The sequence below is a fragment of the Chiroxiphia lanceolata genome, chromosome 29, assembly GCF_009829145.1.
Source record: "Chiroxiphia lanceolata isolate bChiLan1 chromosome 29, bChiLan1.pri, whole genome shotgun sequence".
In the NCBI taxonomy this organism is placed as follows: domain Eukaryota; kingdom Metazoa; phylum Chordata; class Aves; order Passeriformes; family Pipridae; genus Chiroxiphia; species Chiroxiphia lanceolata.
In genome coordinates this window covers 93,540-115,160 of record NC_045665.1, presented here as the reverse complement: position 1 = coordinate 115,160, position 21,621 = coordinate 93,540, and the positions used below count along the sequence as shown (strand labels likewise).

Sequence of the window (21,621 nt, the reverse complement as noted above, 5' to 3'; positions counted from 1 at the left end):
GCGGAGCCTCCTCCCGCCCAAACCCCTCCCCCTCCTCCCCATTGGCCGCCCCACCCCACTTGGCCCCTCCCTCCTCCCCTCCTGTCACTCACAGCAGTCTCCGCTCTCCCATTGGTTGACACTGGAAGGAGGGGCGGGACTTCCCCCCCGCGCTGCGCTTCCGCTTCCGGCCGGGTGCCGCCGTCCCTCTCCGGTAACTTCCGGGTGCCGCCGCCGCCCCCGGGCCCAGAGCCACCCCCTGGGACCCCGCCCGGGACCCCCTGCTCCGGGACCGCCCCCACGGGGGGGCCCCCAACCCCTCCAGACACCCCCGGGGCCGCTGCGACTCGACCACCCCCCCCCCGGACCCCCCTCCCCGCCCACCCCCGGGGTCCCTCCGCGCCCCCGGCGTCCCCCAGAGCGCTCCTGGAAGGCCCCCCCCAGCTCAGCCTCCCCCATAGCCCCCTATAATTCAACCCCTCAGAGTCCCTCAGAGCCCCCCTAACTCAGCCCCCCCAGAGCTCAGACCTCCCGTAACCCCCCCAGAGACCCCCCCCGAAGCTCATCCCCCCTCCAGAGCTCAGGATCCCCCATAACCCCCCAGAAATCAACCCCTAGAGCTTAGGACCCCCCAGTATCTCCCCCAGAGATCCCCAAAACTCATACCTCCCCCACCTCCCCAGCCCTAAATATCCACTCACAACCCCCCCCAGGACCGCCCCGGACCCCCCCACCCCATCCCATCCTTGCGGGGGGGCTCCCGAGGGAGAGGAATTCCCAAAAAACCTCCCCAATCCCGCCAGGCAGAGCTGGGAGGGGGCGACCCACCCCCACCCAGGGGGGGGTCTCCGGCCGAGCCCCCCAGAAAGGGGCTGCCCCCCCCTCCTCCCCCATGGATCTTCCCAAGGGAAAGGTGGGAGCCGGGAAGCTCCTGGTGTCGTCCCTGCTGGATTCCAAGGATGAGCTGGAGGAGGTGAGGGGAGTTTGGGGGGGGGTTGAGGGGGTCTTGGGCCCCTCCCTGCACCTGGAACACCTGGGAATGGGCTGGGAATGGGCTAGGAATGGGGGGTATCCAGCCTGGAATGCTGCCAGAGCTTCCCAGGATCTGGGAATCCTCCTGATCCATGTTATTCAGGCTCCAAATTCCCTGAATTCCCACTGGGCTTTTCTTCCTGGGAAGGTTTGGAGTCTCCCTGGGGCACCTGGGGTCTGTTCCGGGGTGGAACAGGCTCAGGGACATTCCCAGGATCTGGGAATGCTCATGCTCCATGTTCTCCTGGCCCTAATGCCCCCTGGCTGAGCTGTCCCTTGCCATTCCATGTTTTCCAGAGGCTGGAGCGCTGTGTGGGAATTGTGACCTCCCTGACCAACGGGCTCTCGGAGAGGGAGGCCAATGACGCCCTCAACGCCCACGTGAGTGAGCCCGGGAATGCCGGGAATCTGGGAATGCTGGACAGGGAGAGAGATGGGAATCTGGGAGTGCTGGACAGGGAGAGAGATGGGAATCTGGGAGTGCTGGACAGGGAGAGAGATGGGAATCTGGGAATGCTGGACAGGGAGAGAGATGGGAATCTGGGAATGCTGACTGTGGAGGGAGCTGGGAAATGGGAACAGAGAAATGGCAGGTGGGAACTGGGAATAGGGAATAGCTGTGGGTATGGGGAACTGGAAATAGGGAAGAGGTGTGGGATCTGGGAATAGGGAATAGCTGTGGGTACGGGGAACTGGGAAGAGGGAAGAGGTGTGGGAACCGGGAACAGTGTGGGAATAGGGAAGTGGGAACAGGGAGGTGGGAACGAAACAGGGAACAGAGAATTGGGAACAGGAGCTGGGAACAGGGAATATTACCTTCCCTTTCCCTGCCCTCCCCTCCATTCCCACCGGGAATCTCACCTGGAGCTGATCCCCCAGATCTGCAAAGGGGCCCCCCAGCACGAGGAGATTTGCCTGGGACTCTTCACCCTGGTCCTGACAGAGCCGGCCCAGGCACAGAAGGTGAGGAATCCCTGGAAAAGGCCGGGAATTCAACCCCCCCAGGGGTTTTCCTGCCTGGAATTCCCTGCTGGAGGCACCGGAGGGGCCCTTTGGTGGAGCAGGGCCTGGAACATTCCAGGTCTGGCTGTGTCCGTGTGGGGCAGGGATGAGGATCCTGCCACGGAAAAGGGAGCTCAGGCTCCCTCCCATCCCAGGAATTCCTTGGATTTGCCATGGGAGGCAAATCCCAAATCTTCAAGGAACTCTCAGGCTTTTCCCGGTTTTTTCCTTGGGTTGGGAGACTCGGAATGGGGGTTTTCTCTTGGAAGCCACAGGGAGGTGCCTCCAGGAATCATCACCTGGAGAAAGAATGTGTCCAGTTCCCAGGGAAAAATTGACTCCCAGAGCTCCACCTCCATTAAATCCACATCCTGGATCAGATTTGGGAATCAGACTCCTGGATTTGTCCCCATATTCAGGCCTCAGGAATCCCCTCGTGGAAGCAAAACATGCTTTTCTTGGGAATCTTTAGGCTGGACTGATGGGAATCAGGTTTTCCCTTGGATAAAGAGCTTTGCTCCTGAGACCTTCCCAAATCCAGGCCCCAGGAATCACCTCGTGGAAGCAAAATGTGCTTTTCCTGGGAATCTTGAGGCCTGGCTGGTGGGAATCAGATTTTTCCTTGAATAAAGGGCTTTGCTCCAGCTCCCTGTGGGCCTGAGCATTCCCAAACCCTTCCTGTGGATTCCTGGGGCCTGATCCTGCTCCATCCCAGCCCAGGGAATTCTGGAGAGCCCAGATCCAGCCAGGGCTTGGAGCAGCTCCCATCACATCCCTGTTTCCAAGACAAGGGGGATTTTCCCTTGTTTTTCTGTGGGAGCCAGAGATGTTTTTCCAAAGGCTGAACTTCCACCTCATGGAATAAACTCTGGGATGCTGGAGCTCACTGGGAATGCCCTGGGAGGTTCCTGGGGCAGGTGCTCCCACACATGGAAGCAAAGGTTGGGCAAATCCAGCTGGGAAAACTTCCTGGCTCGTTCCTTTCCATGGATTCCTCTGGAAAAGGGAGGGATCATTCCAGTGGCGCCGGGAAGCCGGGACAGGGGGTGTCTGCTGCTGCTCCAGGCACAGCTGCTCCCTTTTCCAAGGGAATAATTGGGAATAATTGGATCTGTCCCTGTGCCTGGAGCCAGGCTGGGATTCCTGCCAGGATTTGGGATGAGTTGTCCTTCTGGAGATGGAGAGGGGGGGGTTAACCCTTTCCTGGCACCGGGAGAGATCCCCAAATCCCCCTGAAAGGCTTTGCAGAATTCCTGGGATCTGCTTGGCTGGAAAAACAGGGATGTTGTGCCCGGCTGAGGGGGCTCAGTGCCAGGGGAGGGTGGTCAGGGGGGCTCAGGGACCCCGAAACCTGCCCAGGGACCCCAAAACCTGCCCAGGGACCCTCCCAGGCCCCCAAAGCTGCCCCAGGGCCCCCTCAGGGCCCCCCGTGTCCAGGCCCAGCTGCCCCGGGGCTCCTCCTGCTCCGGAATTACGGGATCGGAGGCCCCGGAGCCTCCCTGGGATGATCCAGGACTCCCATCCTTCTCTCCCTCCCCCTCCAGGGCTGTTTTCTTTCCCTGTCCCCTCATTTAAAGCCTCATTAATCACTTGCTCCTGTTAATTAAACCCCCCCGAGCTGGGAGGAACCTCTGGATTGTGCCAGCCTGGCAAAAATCAAGGAATTCAGGCTCTCCCCCTCATTCCTGGGGGATTCTCCCTGTCCCATCTGTGCTGGGATGACATGGGACAGGGTCTCCTCTCTGCCAGGTGGGGTTTATTCCTGGTATTCCAGTGTTTCCCTGTGGATTTGAGGGTGTGAGAAAGGGGGGAGAGCTGCCAGACTTCCCTAGGGAATGGGATTGTTGATCCTGGGATTTAAGCCCTCAACCAGGACTAAATCCCTTGGAGTATCTCTGTTCCAACTCTTCTCCCAAGGATCCTGCTGGGATCAGTTGAGAATGAATCCAGGGCTGTGTCCTGAGACATCCCAGTGGATTTAAATCCATGGAAAAACTCCTTTAAATCACCTTAAAATCAACAAACAGCCCCCAAAGATTCCCCACCTCCAGGATCCTGGGTTTTTTTGGTTGGAATTGTGTGTGTTTGTGTTTTGCTGGGGGAAGGGAGGAGGGAGGAGCTCCGGGGTCAAAGGGGTCTTTGGAGCCTCATTACCAGGAGCTGCAGGGAAGGAGCCTCTGGAATATCCTGACATTTCCTGGCACTAATGAACCACTTCATTAATTGCTCCCTAGTCTCGTCCTGCTGTCCTGAGGGAGGGAGGGAGGGAAGAGCTGGGAATGCTGGGAGCACCCAGAGCACCTTCACCCCCTGCCCAGTGTTTGTGAGAGTGCAGAAATTCCTTCCTTTCCCTACAGAAATTCCCTGTTCCCATCCCAGACCCCCCCAGACCTGGACAGGATTTCTAGGTCTCGATCCCAAACTGAGCTGGAATCTCCAAATCCGTCTGTGTGGAATTCCTGCGGGAGGAGCAGGTGGCTCCAATCCCTGACCCCAAGGATTTGGGATGTGCCCTGTGATCCCTGCCTTTTCTGGGTGCCAGGGAGGTTGGAGGGGGCTGGATGTGGGTTTATAGATCTTCCCCAAAGGAATGTGGGCTGTCCCTTTTTTTGGTGGTCCCTCTGGAGCCGTGGAAGGGATCAGGAACATCCTGGTTCATTCCTGGGGCTGAATCCAGTGAATCCAAGGTGTAGGGGAGGTTTATTCCCAGTTTTCCAATCTCTATGGATTTGCGGAGGGGGAGGAGCTGCCGGAGTCTGTTCCCACTGTCAGGTGGACTCCCAGAGGATTTAAGGCTCTCCCTGCCTCCAATTCCATAGGATTTGTGGATTTGCTGTTCCCTGCTTAGGTGTGACAAAGCCAGGTGTTTTCCATGATGATTTTCCCTTTTTCCATGACCTTTTCCATTCTGGTTTTCCCGTTTTCCGTGCCCTTTTCCCGCAGTGCTACCGGGACCTGGCCCTGGTGAGCCGGGATGGGATGAACATCGTCCTGAACAAGATCAACCACATCCTCATGGAAAAGTACCTGAAGCTCCAGGACACCTGTCGGACACAGGTGAGGGAAAACCCCTGGAATCACCTTCTCCACATCAACCAGGAATAGGGGGAGGTTGGGGCCACTGGGAATAGGGAACAGGAACAGGGAATGGATGGAAACAGGAAATAGGGAACAGGGAACTGGGAATAGGGAGGAGGTGTGGGACCTGGGAGCAGGGAAGAGGGGTGGGAACCTGGAACTGGGAACAGGGAGCAGTTGTGGGAGCTGGTGGCACTGCTGTCACTCTGAGTGATGGAGGCACCTTTGGAATGGGAATGTGGTGGAGTGGGGGGAGGTCATGGATGGTCTGATCCCGAATCCCTGCCCCGTGCATTCCCACGCTCCCAGCTGGTGTGGCTGCTCCGGGAGCTGGTGAAGAGCGGAGTGCTGGGAGCCGACGGAGTCTGCATGACCTTCATGAAGCAGATCGCAGGTGAGCCCTGCAGGGGGGTGGGATCGCACCGGATACACCGGGATCACACTGGGATACACTGGGAATCCCACCTGGAGACACCGGGATGGAGCTGGAGCTGAGTGGGATCTTCCGGGGATCTGTCCTCAGGATGTGTTCCCAGCTCGGGTCCCACGGATCCCTGGGGTCCATCCCCAGCTCCCAGGAGCCTTCCCCAGCCTGTCCAGGAAGGAATTCCCTCCTGGGAGGACAGAGCCAGGGATCCCCCTCCACGATCCCGTTGTTCCCTCCCGAGGGATGGACCAGCCGGAGCCGGGAGGCTCCTGGCAAAGGCTGGAACAGCCAGGAAGTGTTGGCTTCCTGTTGCTGCCTTTCCCTGGGATCAGCTGGGCTGGCAGCTCCTGGAGAGCAGGGGAGCTGATGATCCCATGGGATGATCCCACGGGAAGCCCCCCTGGCCGAGCCGCACTCACGCCTTTCCGGAACCACAGGAACAGCGCCTCTTCCGTGTTCCTGGGGCTGGGAATGACGTCCACGGGGCTGGAATTGTGTCTCACGGCAAACCTGGGGCTGTGTCTTTGCTGGGACACACTGGGAGGTGCTGGGACACACTGGGAAGTGCCGGGTCAGCTCCAGGGGGGAAAAGGATGGGAGGGAGGGACAGTCCAGAGCGCCTCAGCCCCACTGCCACACGGAACAGCTGGAAAATCCCTGGAGAAGGAGGGCATTCCAAGTCCCCTGTGCTGCCCCTCCCCTGCAGGGCCCCTCCTGGCTCCCACCCAGTGACCTTCATTATGATCCCATTGTTTGGGCCTCACGGAATTCCATGTTCTCCGTGCTCCAGCTCCGCTCCGAGGAGACACCTGGCCTTGATTCCAGAGTTTGGGTGTTTTCCACAGGTGTCGTTTCCCCTTTGGAGCCTCAGCAGCTGCCAGTGGTTTCTATTCCCATCCCTTCCTGGCTTTCCCGTTGCTTTCCAGAGGGATAATTCCTGACTCCATAGCTCCACGATTGTTTTCCAAAGGCTGTTGCAGCACAGACCCCTCGATCCCTGAGGGATCTTATCCCTGGGAATGTGCAGTGTCTGGGAATGGCCAAGCACCTGGGGCAGGCAGGAATGAGGGCTCCAGGCATGGAGCAAACTCCGAGATGAGCCTTACTGGGAACACCAGGAGCAGTGGGGGCCACAATCCCAGGATCCCAGAATCCCACAGCTCCATCCAACCAGCTCTTCCCTGTCCTGTGGCTTTTCCAGGTGGGGATGTGACAGCAAAGAACATCTGGCTGGCAGAGAACGTTCTGGAAATCCTGACGGAGCAAAGGTACGGAGAACAGGGAGACCACCCCCCTCAGCTGTCTCACAGGGGGGGTGTCCTGCCCTTCCCACATTCCCAAACAAGGAATTCCAAGCTCTTGCATGTTGTGTGGGGGAGAACGTCCCCAAATTCTCCCGAAATCCCCCCAGATCCCAAAATCCCTCCTCAGCGCGGTTGGGAGCGGGGCTGAGGAGCACAAGTGGCTCGGGACCAGCATCCCGGGAATGTTTCCTTCCCAAATTTCCTGATCTGTGGGGGAGGAGTTCCTTTGAGAGCAGCAGGACACCGTTAATTGCCCGAAAAGTTTCCTGTCTTTGAGCAGCTCCGGGATGGGCCATCTGGGAAGTTCATCCCGAGCTCCACATTGTCCTCCGGGGGCAAATGGTGCTCAGCAGAATTCCTGGCTGCAGAATTCCAGAGGCAGGGTTTGGGGACAGCTTGGCTCCAAGCTGGAATAGCAGTGAATAATCCCTAAAATCCCTTCGTTGCTCTGGGACCAACTGGGTTGTTCCAGCATTTATTCAGTTCCTGGGCCGCAATTCCCTGTGGGAATTGTCCGCAGTGGAATTGTGTCCCTTGGGGTCCTTCCCAACCTATCCCACAAATCCCCGTCTGTCCCCATTCCCGGTGATTGGCCCCCTCCAGGCCATGATTCCCTGTGGGAATTGCCTGAGGTGGAGCTGTGTCCCTGCAGGGAGTGGGTGCTGAAGAGCAGCCTGCTGGTGGCCATGGCCGTGTACACGTACCTGCGGCTGCTCGTGGACCACCACGGCACCCCCCAGCTCCAGGGCCTGCGCCAGAAGGAGGTGGATTTCTGCATCTCCCTGCTCCGGGAACGGGTGAGTGCTGGGAACGGCCGGGAAGGGATTCCCAGCTCCAGGGGATCCGTCCTTGGAACGTCACAGGGGGTGTCAGGACCCAAGGGAAGGACACGACACTGGTTGGACCGGGTTGGTCCCATCCCAGGGATCCCACCACAGGGATCGCACCCCATGGATCCCAACCCGTAGGTGATGGACATGTATCCCCATGGATCCCACCCTACAGATCGCACTCTGTGATTCCATCCCATGGATCTCATGGATCCCACCCGATGGATCCAGCCTGTCCCAATCCCCTAGGTCAGTGGGAACAAGGAATTTGAGATCTCAGCAGGGGTCTCACCCCACAGACAGGGCTGGGGGGGGTCCCAGCAGCAGCTCCAGGCCACATTTGGCTCCGGATCCCTCAGAATCCCCCAAATCTGGGGCTGCATCCCCAAATCCCTGCTTTCCAGCTCCTCCCCCACCTCCCTCCTGTCAGGAGCTCCCGTGTCCAGCGCCGGCTCCGGAGCCTGGCCAGGATCCTGGGGAGAAACATGGCAGATTTATGGGCTGATTGTTTGCTTTGGGAGGGAGAACATTCCAAAATAGCTCCTGCCCTTCCCTGCCCACGTCCCTGCTCCCATTCCGAGGGGGGGTGGGATGCCAGGGGCAGGATCGGGAATGCTGTGCCTGGAGTGAGTCACCGGAGCTGTGGTGAGGGTGTAGGGCTCTGCTGCTCCTCCCTCCCCCTCCTCCCATCCCCCTGCTCCAGCAGATGACCGGGAGATGGGACTTTTCCCTGTTTTTTTCCCTAGTTCATGGATTGTTTCATGATCGGCCGGGACCTGGTGCGGCTGCTCCAGAACGTGGCGCGGATCCCGGAATTCGAGCAGCTCTGGAAGGACATCCTGCACAACCCCCAGGTGCTCAACACCCAGTTCACAGGTACCCAGCCTGGACCAACTCCCTCAGCTCCACTGGCACCTTTTCCATGGATTTTTTAATGCTTAGAGTCCTCCGGGATTGAACCATCCTGAAAAACCTGGTGGGAATGTTGTTAAATTGTGTTGCGTGGATGTGACACTTCCGTGGTTTCTCATCCTCAAGGCCAGGTTGGAACAACCTTATCCAGTGGGAAGTGTCCCTGCCTGTGGAATGGATGATCCTTAAGGTCATTCCAACCCAAACCAGTCTGGAATTCCATGATAACTAGAGTTGCTTTGTTTAATTAACTGATTTATGAGCTGAGGTGGAGCTGGAGCCCAAACCAGGAAGGGTCTGAGCAGTGCCTGGAGAAGATCCATAAAAAGCAAGAATTCCAGAGGCTGCTCCATAAAAAGCAAGAATTCCAGAAGCTCCAGCAAGTGACTCTTAATTGGGATTTAATTTCTCCCAGGTTGGGTTAAAACTGACCTGAGGGGAGAGGGATGGATTTATCATTTTAATTTATATTAATAATATTCCTATCAATTATTCCCTTCTCTGGGGGCTTCACAGTGGGTTCTGGATGCAGCAGTTCCAGAGAATGTGGAAATGGGACACTTTGAAGTGTTCCCACCCCTCTGGCACCACTTTAAGGTCACCTTAAACATCCAGGATGATGCTCAGGGAAAATTCCTAAAAACCTTCCTCCAGCCAGATGTTTTTGACCTGTTCCAAGCAAAATCTTGATCCCTTTTGCCTGTATCCATGGGACTGACCTCTCCATGTCTTCCCAGGGGTCCTGCAGCTCCTCCAATCCCGAACTTCCCGCAAATTCCTGGCGTGTCGCCTCACTCCCGACATGGAAACCAAGCTGCTCTTCATGACCTCACGGGTAATTCCTGCCAAATTCCCTCCCAGATTCCTCCTGACACAGGTGAACCAGGGTCTACATGGGTTATCCCACCGAAATTCTCTCCCAAATTCCCCCTGGCACAGCTGGACCAAAGTCCTACAAGCATAATTCCCACCTCAATTCCCTCCCAAATTCCAGCTCAGCTGAACCAGGGTCCTCCAAGGGTAATTCCACAAAAACTGCTTCCCAAATTCCCTCCCATCTCAGCTGTACCAATGTCCTCTGAGGGTAATTCCACCAAAATTCCCTCTCAAATTCCCTCCGGCCCAGCCAAACCAGGGTCCTACCTGGGAAATTCCACCTAAATTCGGTCCCAGATTCCTGCCCGGTCCGGCCCAAGCCGGGTCCTCCATGGGAATCCCCCCAATCCCGCCGCTCCAGGTGCGCTTTGGGCAGCAGAAGCGGTACCAGGACTGGTTCCAGAGGCAGTACCTGTCCACCCCGGACAGCCAGTCCCTGCGCTGCGACCTCATCCGCTACATCTGCGGGGTGGTGCATCCCTCCAACGAGGTGCTCAGCTCCGACATCCTGCCGCGCTGGGCCATCATCGGCTGGCTGCTCACCACCTGCACCGTGAGTCCTGCGGGGCAGTTCCTCGGGATGGACTCCGCGGGAGTTTTCCATGGATGTACCCCGCGGGGGTCTTCCTCGAGATGGGCTCTGCGGGGTTCCTGCTCTTGGGCCGTTCCCGGTGGTGGGCAGCGTTGTGGTGTGAGGGGTCTTGGCGTCGTGCTCCTGGGATAATCCGGGATGTTTTGGCTCCTGCAGTCCAACGTCGCTGCTTCCAATGCCAAGCTGGCCCTGTTCTACGACTGGCTCTTCTTCAACCCTGAGAAGGACAGCATCATGAACATCGGTGTGGGCAGGGGCCTCCTGGGGAGGGGCTCCAGGGGGGTTTTCCATGGGTGGGGTCTTCCTCGGGATGGGCTCCATTTGGATTGGATTGCTTCCATGGGGGTCTTCCTCTGGCTGAGCTCAACAGGGATCTTCCATGGATGGGCTCCATAGGGGTTTTCTAGGGATAGGCTCCATGGGAGTTGTGCTTGGGATGGGCTCCATTGGGATTGGATTGCCTCCATGGGGGTCTTCCTCTGGATGGGCTCCATGGGGCTCCTGCTCTGGATGGGCTCCATTGGGGGATACCTTGGGATCCCTGTCCCGATCCCACAGCAGGCTCTGCCAGGGGAACAGGGAATTTGGGATCCCTGGGGGTCTCATCCCTGTCACCCTTCCAGAACCTGCCATCCTGGTGATGCACCACTCCATGAAGCCCCATCCTGCCATCACGGCCACGCTCCTGGATTTCATGTGCCGGGTGAGTTTCCCTCGCTCTCCCAGGAATTCCCAGGGATCAGGGCTGGGAAAGCAGCCCCTGGGCTCCACAGATCCCAACCAGAACGGCTGTTCCCACTTTTTTTCCCCTCATTCCTCGGTGTCACCTCAAGTCACCTTCTGATCCCTTTGAACTTCCCCTCTTATCCCAAATTAAGGAGGGATTGGCTGCCAAATTATCCACCTCTTCCAGCCCCTGGTGGGTCCTCCTGGATAAATCCAGGGGCGTTCCCAAGGTCGGAGCGTTGTGTCCATGTGTCCTTCATTAGTGGGAAGCCACTGTGGGAAGGGAATGCTGCCAGTAAATCCTTCCAGGATGATGCAGGAGAAAGGCTTCTAGATTGTTCCCTTGAGTTTTTCATGGAATTCTTGGCCCAGAATTCCCCCCTGGAGGGGATCGGAGTCTCTCTGCAGCCCAGGATGATCCAGAGCCACTGTGTCCCATCCCTGGGCAGGGAAACAGTGGCAGGAGCTGCTGCTTCCAGGAATTTGGTCCCAGGGAGGGCTGGGGGTGTTTCTTGGAAGCAGGATCTCCGTGGCCCTGGAAGTTGTTCACTCCTGTCCTTCCCAGTCCAAACCAGCTGCTGGCTCCTGGCAGAGGAGCTGGGTGGGAGGTTCCCAGGGTGTGCCAGATCCAGAGAGGAATCCTCTCCCTCCCTCTGGAAGCAAAGCCCTGTGTGTGGACAGAGTTTTTGGGGCCTCCTTCCCACATCCCCCAACTCCGACTCAGAGAATTCTCTGCCGCTGACACAGTTTTCCTCCCACTTCCAGATCATTCCCAATTTCTATCCCCCTTTGGATGTTCATGTCCGGCAGGGAGTGTTCAACTCCCTCACCCACATCGTGGAGAAGCGAGTCCTGGCGTAAGAGCGCCGAGTTTTCCCACATTTTATGGGATTTTCCCCCATTTTCCTTCAGTCAGGAGCCTCCCGGAGCTCCAAGGGGGGTGGTGTTGTCCTGGATCCTTGGGAGAAGCCACAGTTGTGTCTGGGAACAGCCACAGTTGTGTCTTTCTGGTGCTGAGGGTTGTCCTGGAGCTGTTCCTTGAAGGAAAGGGGTGGGGAGGAGGGAATTTCCAGCCTCAGACCAGAGAGAATGACCCTGGGATGAGCCGAGGTCATGGAGCTCTGGGTCCTCTTGTCCCATTCCCACGTGGTGGATTGAGGGAAGCTCCAGGTGGGATCTGGGACAAACCCTGGGAAGAGCCCCCCGACATTCCCAGTGGGATGAAGCCTCTGCATCCCAGTTCCTGCTTATCCCAATCCCTTCCTGCCCTCCCATCCCAGGCACTTGGCCCCCCTGTTCGACAACCCCAAGCTGGACAAGGAGCTCCGGGCCATGCTGAGGGAGAAATTCCCAGAATTCTGCAGTTCCCCCTCGCCCCCCATCGAAGGTAGGGAATGGGGGGTGGGATGGGGCTTTCCCTGGAATCCCTGAAGCAGCAGCAGCGTCAGATGGGACTCCAGGGAGAAGAATTTGGGATTTAGGGGGGTTGTGGTCACTGCACTGGAGAGGCACAACACCCCTTCCCTCTTCTCCATGGAGCTCCTGAGCATCCCCAGGATCCCTCCCCTCTTCCCAAAGCATTTTACTCCCATTCCTGGAGCTGTTTCTCAGGATGGGTGGCCCAGGCAGAGCCCTGGAGCCTCCCGAGCCCTCTCCCTGCTCTGACCCCTGCAGTGAAAATCGAGGAGCCCGTTCCCATGGAGATGGACAATCACCTGGCAGAGAAGGATGACGGTTGCTATGACAACGCCGAGGCCGCTTTCAGTGATGATGAGGAGGATCTGAACAGCAAAGGTGAGGGGACTCAGCTTCCAGCCTGGAATTCTCAAGGGATTCCTCACCGGCACCATGCCCTTGGTGGAGAGTTCCCACCTCCAAACACAATTCCCTCAAAGCCCCTTGTCCAGGAGCTGATCCCCTTTGGAGATCCCTTCTCCTCCAGGAGAAGGTGTGGAGCTGCTGCTTCCCAGTCCCTGGCAGCAGGTCCAGAGGGTTGGATCCAGATCCAAAGGGAAGGGCTATCGGGCTTTGTCTTTCCTGGCCATTCCCTGGAGCTTTAGAGATTCCAACTGGTCCCACACAAATCCCTCTGTTCCCCCTCTGGAGCTGTTCCTGCCCTCGGTGGTTGGATCCTCCTGGACTTCCTGGGGGTTTCACAGCAGTGGGAAGGGACCACAGGCCTGGGATGGGGCAGAGGATGTGACACAGCAGCCCCAGAATCCCAGTCCCAATCCATGGAGCACATTGGGAATGCTGAAGGATGAGGTTTGGGAATGGAACTGAACAGGGATCACAATCCTGGACACTGCCCATGTTTGGCTCCCTTCCCATCCTCATCCCTGTGACCTGGACACATCTCCAAGGGGAAGGATCCCAGGGTGGGACAGGGATTGTGTCCAGAGTTCCTTAAACCTTGGGAAAATCCCTGATTTCCCTGTGGTGTCCCTTGGTTCAGGGAAGAAGAGGGAGTTCAGGTTCCATCCCATCAAGGAATCCATCGTGGAGGAGCCTGTGGATATCACCCCATTCCTGGACCAGCTGGACGAGTCCCTGAAGGACAAAGTGCTGCAGCTGCAGAAGGGCAGGTCAGGGGCCTTTCCCATTCCCATTCTTGTGGATCTCTCCAGGGAAGTGGTTTCCAAGGCCTTCCAGCTCCAGAGCTCCTCCAGCCCCTTGAGCACGGAGAGGGAATTCCTGCAGGAAAAGGGGTTGGGAAGGTGCTGGTGAGGAGCCTGTCCTTGGAGCAGGACACAGCAGGAATTCCTGGGAGCTGCAGTGGGGCTCTGGATCAGGGACAGGGAAGGAAAAGGCTCCGAGTTTCCCCCTCTGGTGTGGGATTGAGGAAAAGGGGGTTTGGAGCATCGGGATGGAACAGGGAACCTGTGTCCAAGTGTTCTCCATGTTCCTCCTGGAATTCACTGCCTTCAGGGAGGTTAAACAGAGCTCCTGACCTTGGCTCAGCCAACTGATTCCATGGAATTTATGGCTCCAAGGGCACTTAACCTCCTGCTTTTAATCCTGGAATTTGCCCATCTTGCTCTGGGCACTGCCAGATCCGTAGCAGATCCTCCTGAATGTGCCTCTGAAAAACCTGGCGCTGACCCCCCACCCTGAGCCCCCCAGCCCAGCACGAATTCCCTCATGTCTCTGCTCCCCCAATCTTCCCAAATAATTTGGATTTCCTCTTGTTTTCGTGCTGCAGTGACACGGAAGCGCAGTGTGAGGTCATGCAGGAAATCGTGGATCAGGTCCTGGAGGTAACAGAGCTGGGATGGGCTGGGATGGAGCTCCCAGCCGGGATCTGGGATCTCCTCTGCCGCTGGGGTTGGGACACAGGAGTGTGGGAACCCCTGGATCTGTTTGGGATCTGTTTTGGGAGCCCAGGATGCCCCTGGGCAGCTCCGTCCATGGGAGGGTCTCCTGGGGCCAGATTAATCCATCAGGGCTTTGTGTCCCTGTTCCCGGTGCCTGAACATCCCCAGGAGCTGCTGGGAGAGAGCTGGGATAGCTGGAAGTGGTCTGGGATGGGTGGGAGTGATCTGGAATCACTGACAGAGAACTGGGATCACTGGGAATGGTCTGGGATAGCTGGGAGAGATCTAGGATCCCTGTCAGTGATCTGAGAGATCTGGGAGTGGTCTAGAATCACTGTCAGAGATCTGGGATTGCTGGGAGTGATCTGGGATCACTGGGAGTGATCTGGGATGTTTCCAAGCTTTTTTGGAGGGGGGAAGGCTCCATCCCCTGCCCCCATCTGGAGTCAAGAGGCCCTTTGGGATTTGGGAGCAGGATCATGGGAAGGGGATGTAAATCCTCATCTCCACATGTCCACAGTCCCATTGGCACAGGGAGAGCTGGACTCCTGGAATCACTAGGATAAGTGGAGCACAGGGATTGGGAAGGGATCAGGGCTGGTTGTTAATTGGGAGCATCAATCAGGGGCTGGAAAACGGCTCTGGAGCCGCCCGGGATCCGTTCCCAGGGCTGGGCAGGGGGATGTTCCCATGTCCCTCATCCCTGTCCCTCTTCCAGGAGGATTTCGACTCGGAGCAGCTCTCTGTCCTCGCCTCCTGCCTCCAGGAGCTGTTCAAGGCTCACTTCCGTGGGGAGGTTCTGCCGGAGGAAATCACAGAGGAGTAAGGATTGGGAATTCTTTTATGTGGCTCGTCCTTCCACACTGGATTTGGGCTTTTCCCAGGGAAATATCCCCGTTTTGGGAAGGGAAGTTCCTCTGCTGAACTCACAAACCAGCCCCAAAAGGCTCTTCATCCAAGGTTTTCTTGGAGCAGGACCTGGAATCGGAGCTGTTGGGGGGAAACATGAACAAAATCCAAGAGTTTTCCTGGGAAAACATGGAATGTGGGTGCCCAGAGGGCTCAGTGTTCATTTATCCCGCAGGTCCCTGGAGGAGTCTGTGGGGAAGCCTCTCTACTTGATATTTAGGTATGTCTGCTCCCAAGTCCTTGGAATTTATGAGCTTAATCCCACCTGATCCCAGTGCTGGTCCCACAATCCCAAGAGTTTCTCACTGTCTGGTTGTGTTTTTAGTGGAAAACGCAGGAAAGCCAGAGTTGTTTGGGGGAATTCTGTGGGAATTTGGGGAAGTGGAGCTCCCACATGCAGGCTCTGGGAGCTGGTTTTCCCTGTGGGGAGGCTGCTCCGTGTTATCCCAGTGACGTTCCCATGTTCCCAAGGAACCTGTGCCAGATGCAGGAGGACAACAGCGGCTTCTCCCTGCTCCTGGACCTGCTCTCCGAGCTCTACCAGAAGCAGCCCAAGATTGGGTACCACCTGCTCTACTACCTGAGGGCCAGGTGAGCACACTGGGGCACCTCCCTCTCACCTGGGCCCCTCTCTCACCTGTGGCCCAACTCTCCCCTGTCCCCTGCTGTCCTCTGCTGTCCTCTGCTGTCCCCTCACATGTCCCCTCTGTCCCCAGCAAAGCTGCCCTGGGGAAGATGAGCCTGTACGAGTCCTTTGCTCAGGCCACGCAGCTCGGGGAGCTCCACACCTGCCTCATGATGGACATGAAGGCCTGTCAGGAGGACGACGTGAGGCTGCTCTGCTTCCTCACCCCCTCCATCTACACTGAGGTGAGACCCCACCTGAGACCCCCCACTGACCCCCTCCATCTACACCAAGGTGTGACCCCCACCTGGGACCCCTCACCTGGGAACGCATTCCAGGGGCACCAGGAACCCCTCACCTGGTGCAGGTGTGCCCTGAGCTCATCCCCATTCCTTAGGGTGGGAATTCTGTGGGAAGGGGCACAGGCACAGCCTGGAGAGGGGAGGAAAACCTGTGTCCGTGGTGCAGGAGCAGCAGCTGGATCCCTCCCCAGTCCCTGGGATCCCTCCCAGTGGGGTCAGACTGGTCCTTCCCCACGGACACGGTGACCCCGAGTGCCGGGACCAGCCATCTGCACATCCCGATCCGTGTGGAGCCGCCAGAATTCCCGGCCTTTGGCTCCCAGGGTGATGGATGGGCTGTTTCCGTCTGTGTCACCACGAGGCCCCGGAACAGGGAGAGGGAAAAACAGGGAATTTCAGGAGCTCTGGGATGGCTGACGGCTGCCACCCCTTGGACACTTCACACTCCCGGCGCAGGCTGGGCCCTCCGGAGTTTTTCCATTGAGATTGGAGCTTATGGGAAGCTTTTCCCTGGTGCCTTTCCCTGAACCTGCCTGGATTTTGTGTTTTCCCAGTTCCCAGACGAGACCCTCCGGAGCGGGGAGCTGCTCAACATGATCGTGGCCGTCATCGACTCCTTCCAGGTGGGAAGCAGCTCCTTCCTGACATGGCAGCTCAATCCCAACTCCTTCCCCATCCCTCTGCCCCATTCCCGGGAGATTTAACCCCAAAACATCCCATAGGCGAGCTCCTCTTCCTTAGTGCTCCGCTCCCCATCGCGGAGCTCCAGGTGTTCCTTGTGGTGTCCAAAGGCTTAATCCAAACTGCTGCTTCCAAGGGATCTCCTGGAGAGTGATTTCCTGGGCAATCAGTGCTAATTATCCCTAATTAACCCCTTGGCGGGGGACACCGCAGAGCCACCGTGGGAGAGCGATTCCAACAGCACATCTCGCTGGCTCTTCCCATCCTGCTCCCGCTGGGAGGCAGCTGCAGAAGCTCCTGGCAGGAATTTTCCCTGCCCCGAGTTGCCATGAGAACCCAAAAATATCCCTGGGGGCACCGAGGGGGGCGCCTCTGGAATGCCGGGGGCACTTCTGGAATGCCGAGCTCCAGACGGAGCGGGATCTACCGATAACCCCCTCACCCTGCCCTATTTATACCCCGTTCCCGGCCACTCCTGCCTTTCCCGGTTGGAATGCTGTGCCAGCAAGTTTTCCAGGGGGTGGGAGCCGAGGCAGGAAAGGTTTGAGCCGGGATGTTCCGACCTTCCCCGCCAGCTCAGCCCCCAAATCCAAAGGTTTGGTTGTTCCCAGAGTGTTTCCTCTCCCCTCCGTGCTCTCATTCCTTCCTTCAGTTCTTCCTGGTATTCTCAGGGTGTTTCCCGGTTTCCAGGGTCTGCCAGGGTGGAGTCAGCCTGTCTGGGGGATCCAGGGGGCTGGATCCAGAGAGGGTCCTCTGGGGTCCAGAGGGGCAGGGAGGAAGGTGGATGAGGAGCAGAGATCCAGAGGATCCCCAGGATGAAGAGCAGAGATCCAGGGAATGAGGAGCAGAAATCCAGAGGATGAGGATGAGGAGCAGGGAGGAAGATGCATGAGGAGCAGGGATCCAGAGGACGAGAAGCAGCTCCTTTCCTACATGGCAGATTATTCCCAACTTGGGAGCTCCTTCCGAACCTCTCTGCCCTATTCCCAGGAGATTTGACCCCAAAACGGAGCCAAAGTGGGCTCTGTGTGCAGGGAACAGCCCCCACCCACCTCTCCCAGAGATCCCAGGGATGTTCTCGGAAGCCGTTGGCCCCTTTCCCGCCAGGATCTCCGGGCTTTCCCGCTGGATCCCACCTGGGAATGCTCCGCAAATCCCAGGTACCCCCTGACCCCCCCTCTTGTGCCCCCTTGCAGCTGCAGGAGCTCGTGTGCCACGTGATGATGGGGAACCTCGTCATGTTCCGCAAGGATTCCGTGCTCAACATCCTCAGTGAGTGGCATTCCCGGGCTGGGAATGAGGGCAGAGCAATGCCCAGGAAGCCCCCAGTTTGTGGAGACCCCCCCAAATCCTTGGGAAGGGAGAAGGCTCCAGCCTTGGCCACGGTGTTGCCCTTTCCAGGGAGGGCCTTTCCCACAGGGAGATCTCTGTGGGGCTGCTCCAAGAGGCTCCTTGGGCTGCCCGGGGTATCCTGAGGGCTGGATTTGCTCCAGGGATTGAAGGATCATGGCCCCAAACCGGATTGTGGGATTTATCCCTGTGATCCGAGCCCATAATGGTTTTACTGGGTGATATTCCCAGGAGCTGCAGCATTCCATGGTGCCAGGCAGGGTGATCCCAGGCTCCTGGGAATTGAAAAATAAGCCAAGGAAGAGGAAAATCTCAGAATCTGCCCCAGTTCCACGGGGTCCTCACAGAGCCGGGATGGGGAGCTCGGTATTCCCGGAGCTCTGTGTTCCCAGAGCTCCATGTTCCCAGAACAAATCCCACTGTTCCCAATCCAGCTTTGGGGTCACAAAGCCGGAAGCAGTGGGATAAGCCCCTTAATTAATGAGCCTCTTTAATCCCAGAGCCTCTTCCCAGGACAGGGCTCTGGCCCCATTCCCAGTGCTCCAGAGGAGGTTGGGGGGGACCCTGGGCAGGTTTGGAAGTCCCCAGAGCTCAGAAAGGGGCTGTGACAGGTCCTTTTTGTCCCCCTTGTGCCTGTTGTCCCCATTGTCTTTATTGTCCTTGTTATCCCTGTTATTCCCCTTATCCTCGTTATCCCCCTTGTCCCTCTTGTCCCTGTTGTCCTTGTTGTCCCCGTTATCCCCATTCTCCCTGTTTTCTCCACTGTTGTCCCCATTATCCCTGTTGTCCCCATTAACCCCATTTTTCCTCTTGTCCTCCTTGTTCATGTTGTCCCCATTGTCCTTGTTATCCCTGTTACCCTGTTATCCCTGTTGTCCCTGTTCTCCCTATTGCCCGTTATCCCTCTTGTCCCATTGTCCCTCTTGTCCCCGTTGTCCCTTTTGTCCCCCTCCCCACCGCAGTCCAGAGCCTGGACTGGGAGACCTTCGAGCAGTACTGCACGTGGCAGCTGTTCCTGGCCCACAACATCCCTCTGGAGACCATTATCCCAATCCTGCAGCACCTGAAGTACAAGGGTGAGTGTCCCCAGCCCAGGGGGGCCACGCTGGGTGGGACCCCCGGGCTGAGCCGGACCCTCCTCCTTCCCAGAGCATCCCGAGGCCTTGTCCTGCCTCCTGCTGCAGCTCCGCCGGGAGAAGTGAGTGCTGGGGGGCCTGGGGGATACCAAGGGGGTCCAGGGACCGCTGGGACTGTGTCCCCATGGGAGCTGGAATGCACTGGGATAATGAGAGCCCCTGGCAGTACCTGGAATTCTGGATGGAGGGAACACCAAAGGGGCTCTGGGGGGGATCCAAAGCGGGTCCTGGGAGACACTGAGGGGGCTCTGGGATCACTGAGGGGTCTCTGGGGGAACCACCAGGACTGTCCCCATTGCTCCACGGAAGCTAGGATTCACTGAGATACTGGGAGCCCCTGGCTGTACCTGGAGTCCTGGATGGGGGGGCCACTGAGAGGGTTTTGTGGGGGCACCAAGGGTGGGTCTGCGGAGGCACTGAGGGGATCCAGGGACCACCAGAACTGTCCTCATTGCCCCACGGGAGTGGGTTTCACTGGGAGCCCCTGGAATCCTGGGTGGGGGAGCACCAAGCTGGGTGCTGGGGGTCTCCAGGGCAGGTCTGGGGGCGTCACCCCCCTCCCCATTCCGGGTTTTGCCAGGCCCAGCGAGGAGATGGTGAAGATGGTGCTGAGCCGGCCGTGCCACCCCGACGACCAGTTCACCACCAGCATCCTGCGGCACTGGGGGCTGCGCCACGACGACCTGCTGGGCGAGCACATCAAGGCCCTGCTCATCAAGAACAACAGCCTGCCCAGGAAGAGGCAGAGGTTGGATGGGGAGAGCCATTCCCGGGGGATTCCCAAACTTGGGAATGTGGGGGGTGGTGGTTCCCACCTGCCCCGGAAGGTGGCTGTGCCCCCTTCCCACAGAATTCCCCCTTAAGGAATGGGGTTGGATTTCCTCCCGTTCCCAGGCTGTGGCCCCTTCCCACAGAATTCCCAATTCCCCCCCCTGTTTTTGGGGGATCCTGCCCTGTTTTGGGGAGTTTCACCCTGGATTTGAGGGGTCCCATCCCAAATTCCTGTGTTCCTGTGTCCCCCCAGCCTGCGCAGCTCCAGCAGCAAACTGGCCCAGCTGACCCTGGAGCAGATCCTGGAGCACCTGGATAACCTTCGGCTCAACCTCACCAACACCAAACACAACTGTGGGTGCCCCCAGGGACACTGGGATACTGGGAATATCTGGAATCTGGGAGGCGGGGGGGATCCTCTGCCTGCAGGGACCATCCCAGTCACCCCATGGGACACTGGGAGTCCCTGCCCCGTATCCAGAGCCCTGGCTGGGTGGGATTCCCATGTCCTGGCGCTCCCTGACCCCCATTCCCGGTGCTCCCCCAGTTTTCAGTCAGACCCCGATCCTGCAGGCGCTGCAGCACGTCCAGGCCAGCTGTGACGAGGCCCACAAGATGAAGTGAGTCCTCCCCTCCCCTCCCTGCCCACCCCCCAAAGCCACCCTGACACCCCCTTTTCCCCGCTCCAGGTTCTCCGACCTGTTCTCCCTGGCCGAGGAATACGAGGATTCCTCCAGCAAACCCCCCAAGAGCCGCCGCAAAGCCACGGCGCTGGCGAGTCCCCGCAGCCGCAAGAACGCGGCGCAGCCCCCCAACAACGAGGAGGAGTCGGGCTCCAGCAGCGCCTCGGTGAGATCCCCCTCCCAGCCCCCCAGGGCAGGATTTGGGGCCCCCAAATGACCCCCAACCCCCCCCATGCAGGAGGAAGAGGACACCAAACCCAAGCCTGCCAAGAGGAAAAGGAAAGGCTCGTCCGCCGTGGGCTCCGACAGTGACTGAGGGCTGGGACCCCCCGGTGAGGGCTGGAACTGCTCCCACCTCGGTGGGGACCCCCCCCCAGTGAGGGCAGGGACCCCCCCCTCGATGGGACCTCCAAACCGGTGCCAGCACATCCCATGGGAAGAGGGCCAGGGCCCCCCTGGCTCCCCCCACCCTCCCTCTTCACAAGGTGGGGAAGGGTCTCAGTGTGTGTGTCCCCCCCATCGTGGACAGGGACCCCTCCCCGAGGGGACACAGGGAAGGGGGAGGGACACCCCCCCCAAATTTTCGTATAGAAATGTAAATAAAGGGTGGAACTGAGTTGCTGCTCCAGGATGATTTGGGGAGGGGGACAAGGGTCCTGCCCGTGGGGAGGGGGGATATCGACGCCCCCCGACCCCCCCCCCGAGCCCTCCCCATCCCCCCGGGGACCTGCTGGGGGGAGACAAGGGGGGACCCCCTTGGAAGGGGGTTGGGTTTGGGGGGTCCTGCCCACACCGAGTGAGGAGGGGGCAACACCCCCGGCCCCCCCTGGGGCTCCATCAGCGCTTTTAAGTGTTTTTTTTTAAAAAAAACAGCAATAAAAACCTGCCATGTTTTTGTACCAAACGGCCCTACTTTGTGCCGCGGCGCCGGGGGGGGGGTCGGGGCGGGGTCCGGGGCCGTGTCCCGGCCGGGGCACGTGGATCCCCCGGGAACGCGGAGCTGCCAAACCCCCCCGGGCCGGGAATCTGGGACAGGGAGGGAGCACAAGGGGAGGCCGCGGAGGGGGGACACGGGGGGGGACATGGGGGGAG

At 58.6% G+C, this 21,621-nt stretch overlaps 1 protein-coding gene across 1 annotated transcript; it reads left to right on the top strand.

Annotated features, from left to right (window-relative positions):
• Positions 1–129: 129 nt before the first annotated feature.
• On the top strand, positions 130–21,387 carry INTS3 (integrator complex subunit 3). Its single transcript, XM_032713180.1, has 31 exons — positions 130–193; positions 783–952; positions 1,309–1,392; positions 1,891–1,974; positions 4,957–5,070; positions 5,401–5,485; positions 6,720–6,786; positions 7,475–7,619; positions 8,399–8,528; positions 9,302–9,399; positions 9,802–9,993; positions 10,189–10,276; positions 10,656–10,735; positions 11,524–11,615; positions 12,039–12,145; positions 12,433–12,552; positions 13,214–13,343; positions 13,961–14,015; positions 14,791–14,894; positions 15,157–15,201; positions 15,453–15,572; positions 15,698–15,851; positions 16,463–16,531; positions 17,786–17,861; positions 18,902–19,015; positions 19,089–19,137; positions 19,656–19,823; positions 20,100–20,200; positions 20,394–20,466; positions 20,536–20,695; positions 20,768–21,387. The coding sequence occupies exons 2-31, from the start codon at positions 872–874 to the stop codon at positions 20,843–20,845; spliced, it is 3,063 nt and encodes a 1,020-aa protein (XP_032569071.1). The 5' UTR covers positions 130–193; positions 783–871; the 3' UTR covers positions 20,846–21,387.
• The last annotated feature ends 234 nt before the right edge of the window (positions 21,388–21,621 follow it).

What these genes read in the sequence shown, in the direction of transcription:
- INTS3 (XM_032713180.1), top strand. Translation starts at nt 872, where the DNA reads ATGGATCTTCCCAAGGGAAAGGTGGGAGCCGGGAAGCTCCTGGTGTCG. An exon ending in GTGGAGAAGCGAGTCCTGGC is followed by an intron (nt 11,616 to 12,038) that starts GTAAGAGCGCCG and finishes CTCCCATCCCAG; the next exon opens with GCACTTGGCCCCCCTGTTCG. An exon ending in CCTCTCTACTTGATATTTAG is followed by an intron (nt 15,202 to 15,452) that starts GTATGTCTGCTC and finishes CATGTTCCCAAG; the next exon opens with GAACCTGTGCCAGATGCAGG.